This window comes from Adiantum capillus-veneris, chromosome 1 (assembly GCF_014529385.1).
Source record: "Adiantum capillus-veneris isolate H3 chromosome 1, ASM1452938v2, whole genome shotgun sequence".
In the NCBI taxonomy this organism is placed as follows: domain Eukaryota; kingdom Viridiplantae; phylum Streptophyta; class Polypodiopsida; order Polypodiales; family Pteridaceae; genus Adiantum; species Adiantum capillus-veneris.
Window position 1 is genome coordinate 129770509 of NC_140931.1, and position 4740 is coordinate 129775248.

The window sequence follows — 4740 nt, forward strand, 5'->3', positions numbered from 1 at the left end:
AGAGCCAAGCTCAACTATACTGCATACAAAACATCTTACCACCGTCTCAAATGAGATTATCTTCCAGATAAATTAAAAGCATTACATTGGCTAAAAGTGAGCCACCCTCCGGAAAAGAGAAAACTAACCAACAAAGACAAAAGCAAGCCGATAGGGCGGGGCCCAAAGTCCCCATCACCAACAGGAGCCCTCGAGTTGCCACCGTAGCGATGCCGCTGCCAGCAACAAACCATATGCCCACAAGGACCGCCATGTACAGTCGACATGAGTAGAACTCCGAAGAAAGCAGTCAGATGAGACAAACCTTCGAAGCAATATCACAACCAAAAGCCCACTGATCCACCTTCCATAGGCTCTTGAGGGGAGCCAAATCCTTCAATGTAAGACGTTCCGTGCCACAGAACCTTGTACAACACCACCGTCGGATTGACACCACCAAGGTCGTTGTGGAGGGCCATACTCCATTGAAAGAAGCCAGCACGACCACCCGTAAAAAACAAGAATAGAGCAGCAATACAACCAGTCCAAAGCAGCACGGTCCTTTGATCCACCACATCCACTCCAAGCCAAATAGCCGGAACAAAACCCCCATAGACCAGGCGAGCGATTCGCCTTCGAAGGAAGGAGAGGCAGCCGCCAAGCCATTCTGCAAAAAAGCGTCTAATGCTAAACCTCCTCGGACCGCCAAGGCAAGCAGGAGCTTTCGAAAGCCCCTTCCCTAGAGCTCCCTTGACCCTGATCTGCACAACCCCCGCCATGGCAGCATCCGAACCTGCAGCTCGTTCAAATCTATGCATGAGAGCCGACATGTGCCTCCAGACCACTCACATCTTGATACCCGCGCAGAGCAAGGGAGGAGCACACTTTCTAAGGGGCCTATTCCTTTTAGATATTGACCTATGATTTGGTCCCATATGTAATTTTTCTAGCTACCCCACACAGTTCCAGCTACCCTAATAGTTCTTCTACCTTCATTTTATTTTTCTTCAAAACAATTTTTTTTAGAGAGGATATTATTTTATGATTGCACCCCCCGATGGTGGTATGACCCATGTGTTAAAACAACGTTCAACCCTTTATGCAATGACTCAAGAAAAAAACTTTCACAATATATACTTAGGTACAAAAATATATCATTACAAAGACCACTTCTTGGATTTAAATTGCAAAGCTATATAACTGCAGCATTATGTTTCAAGTGCAAAACATACAATGGAAAACCTACTCCAAGATCTAAAATGCTATTACAATGTGATTTACACACTAAGTATGCACTGACATATTCCAAATTGTTGCAATACCAAATTATATATAACATCCTTGAAAAGTTTGCATGGAAATATATTGTTGAAGGTCTCCATATAAGCAATCAAGAATACACAATGTCCAAACTAATATTTATGTGTAGTACATAGAGATGCAAGCTTTCTACATTCTAATCTGCAACCTACGACATGCTCTACCACGATATCAAACCACCAATGGTTCGCAATGTAAGAAACATCGACGAATCACTGGGGGGATAGACCCCAAAACAAAAATGCATAGAAACTAACTACCATGGGCTAGACTTTGAGAAAACACAGCATTCATTGGGAGGACTCTTCCTAGATCTACAACGTTGATACGTGCTCTGAATCCTTTTTGGATAGCAACTTGGACGTAGCAGAGCAAGCTTGGATCATATGAGGCCTCACAAAATCCCACCAGTAAGAACTGTGGATTCTCTCTCTCTCTTTCTAAATATTTCCATATCTATCTCCAATCCCCTACTTCTCTCTCTATTCCTCTCTCTCTCTCTCTAACCCTTTCTCCACCTCTCTCCTTGCATATCAGCTCTCTCTAAATATTTCCCTCCTCGTCTCTCTCTCTCTCTATCCCTATCAATCTACAATCGCCTACTTCTCTCTCTGGTTTGGTCTCATAGGTCATTTTGGCCTTTTGAAGTCGTTCATATATCATTTCATTTCATTTCTATCTCTCTCTCTCTCTCTCTCTCTCACCCACTCTTTCTCTACGTATTTCCCTATTCCACCACCTCTCCCTCTCTCTCTCTCTAAATATTTTCCTCCTCCTCCTCTCTCTATCCCTATCAATCTCTGCGTTGGCTACTTCTCTCTCTCTATCCCTCTTTCTCTCCATTTCTCTCTCGATCCCCTATCTCTCTCTCTCTCTCTCTCTCTCTCTCTCTCTCTCTCTCTCTCTCACACACACACACACACACACACACACACACACACACACATACCCCAAACAGTTCCATCTATTTTATCTTACTTTATTTTATGCACTTAGTCATGGTATCAGATTTAGTTTATAACGGTTTGGTCTCACATGTCATTTTGACATTTTGAAGAAATTTATATATCATTTGATTTCATCTCTCTCTCTCTCTCTCTTGCAAAAGGTCTAAGAAGGGTAGCACCAAGAAGAAATGGTTTGACATGGAATGTAGTCAAGCCCGAAAACACTTCCTAAGATTGGATGCAATCAATGACAAGGAAGTTTACTTGGAATGTTCACACACATACAAAGCACTTGTTCAAAAGAAGAGGAGAAGGTGGGAAGTCAAAAAACAACTTCTTTTAGCGCAAGAGAAAGCACATGCATGTGGCAAGTTTTGGCAACATCTAAAAGGCAAGCGCGTTGAGAGCTTTGGTGACTTGACTCTTAAGGATATGTATATGCATTGAAAGAACCTCTATGAGCAACCCAATGTTGATAAGATGGAGTGTTCTAGCTCCCTTCTGTTTATGTCTCCCTTCTTTACCATTGAAGATGTATGCCGCACGCTTGAGAAACTTGCTACTCGCAAGGCAGGGGACCTTCAAGGTGTCAAGGCTGAAATGATTAAATGGACAAGCAAGAAAACACGATATTGGATATGCGATATGTTTAACCTTGCACTTCAGTATGGCATGCCTCATGATTGGAGTGCAAATTGGATCAAACCTTTGCACAAAGGAGGAGATGTAAACAATGTGAACAACTATCGCACTATAATGGTTGTTTCTTTGATGGCAAAGTTATTTGGATGTATCATGGAGATGAAGATAAGTGAATGGGCTGAAAAGAATGGCAAACGTGCGCTTGGCCAAGCAGGTTTTTGAAAGCATCATAGCACTATGGATCACCTTGTCACTCTTCGAGTTCTTATGGAAGCGTCTCGATTGAAAGGAAAAAGTTGTATTGTCGATTTGTGGATTTCAAGAAAGCTTTTGACATGGTACCGTGAGAAAATCTTGGAGACATATGCAAAGCCCTCAAGTGCCGAGAGAATTTATGCATGCAGTCTTTCGCATCTACCAAAAAGTGATATGTCGACTACGTATGGGAGATGGAATTTCAGAAATTTTTGCAAGTACCATTGGTGTCAAACAAGGATGCCCACTTTCCCCAACCCTCTTTGGGCTCATTGATGAATTGGAATTCATGGTTCTTGATTTTATGCAGCAAGAAGGCATAGAAGAGGTTAATATCGGAAATGCAGTGATCATGCTTTTGCTTTATGCCGATGAAGTAGTGCTCTTGGCACATACCTTAGAAGATGCACGAAAGCTTATGAGTGTCTTGGAACGCTTTTTCCTACATAGCGGGCTGATCATGAATGGATCCAAAACCAAGGTTATGCTTGTAAAGACCCTCAATGACAAAAATCCATGCATTGTATACAACAATGAGCAACTTGAAGTGGTAGATCACTTCAAGTACCTTGGCCTTGAGGTTCCATCAAATCATAAATGGAAGGATTGTGCAATGCGTCGCTTAGAAGCCGGAAAGAAGGCTTATTATGCATTTGAGAACATGTGCAATGTTGAAGAGATCAAGTGTTGGGCTCTCAAAAAGTACCTCTTTGACACATTGGTGACATCGGTGCTTCTTTATGGAGTGGAGATGTGGGGTGGAAGCATTGGGAAGTCTACTTGGAAAGAGTTTGAGAATGTCCAAAATCGTTTTCTCACCAACTTTCTCCAAGTCAAGACAAAAACACCCTACATGCTCTTACTTCTTGAGTCCGGATCACTTCCCATTGAGGTCTTGTGTCACGGGAACCGAATAATAGAGATAGACAGCAAAACAGAGGAAGAAATCTTTGTATTGATAGTGTTTGATACAACAGAGGAGCAATTGAATATATATATGGGCGCACTCCATTGTACGGAGCTCGAACCTCCCGACCACCCCCGAGCTTCAATTCCCTTGCATGCAGCGTCTCACTCGCACTCGCACTCGCACTCTCACTCGCACTCGCACTCGCAGAAGAGAGAATGGTGAATCCCCCCAAAACGCACCACCCGTCCTTCTATTCTCCTCCAAAAGCCTGCGACCTCTTAAAATAGCCGCTTTTCTATTTTTGGCGCTCGGTCGACTCGACTTGCGCGCCAATATACCTGCGAGAACAAGGTAAAAAAACGTGATCGCGAAGCGATCCGTAGAGGTTAGTTTTTTTTTTCAGCTGTCTTCAACTGAACATAACTCCCAAACGGAGCCAAAACAGCCCAAGTTCGTCTCATACAATCTTGTTGCCCTCGCTGCGCTCTTCGACGGCTATGTGATGGAAAATTTCCATAGCCTGCTCTGATTTGCTGAAAATCAACCTGCAAAACAGCATTTTCTACAAAAACGATGCAAAAACAGAAAATCCAACTTTTTTCTTAATCTTTGGCCTTCAACGAGCATCAAAACATCAAAATCTCTAAAGACTCAAAGAACCAAAGTTGTTCCTTATAACGCAGGCTT

General features: G+C 42.8%; 1 protein-coding gene across 1 annotated transcript; it reads right to left on the minus strand.

The window, feature by feature from the left end:
• Positions 1 to 317: 317 nt before the first annotated feature.
• On the minus strand, positions 318 to 758 carry LOC147465554 (uncharacterized). The gene has a single exon (XM_086494527.1). The coding sequence runs from the start codon at positions 756 to 758 to the stop codon at positions 318 to 320; it is 441 nt and encodes a 146-aa protein (XP_086350653.1).
• Between the last annotated feature and the right edge of the window lie 3982 nt (positions 759 to 4740).

Bases quoted from the DNA above. Each gene is read 5' to 3' on its own strand.
- LOC147465554 (XM_086494527.1), bottom strand. From the start codon at position 758: ATGGCGGGGGTTGTGCAGATCAGGGTCAAGGGAGCTCTAGGGAAGGGG.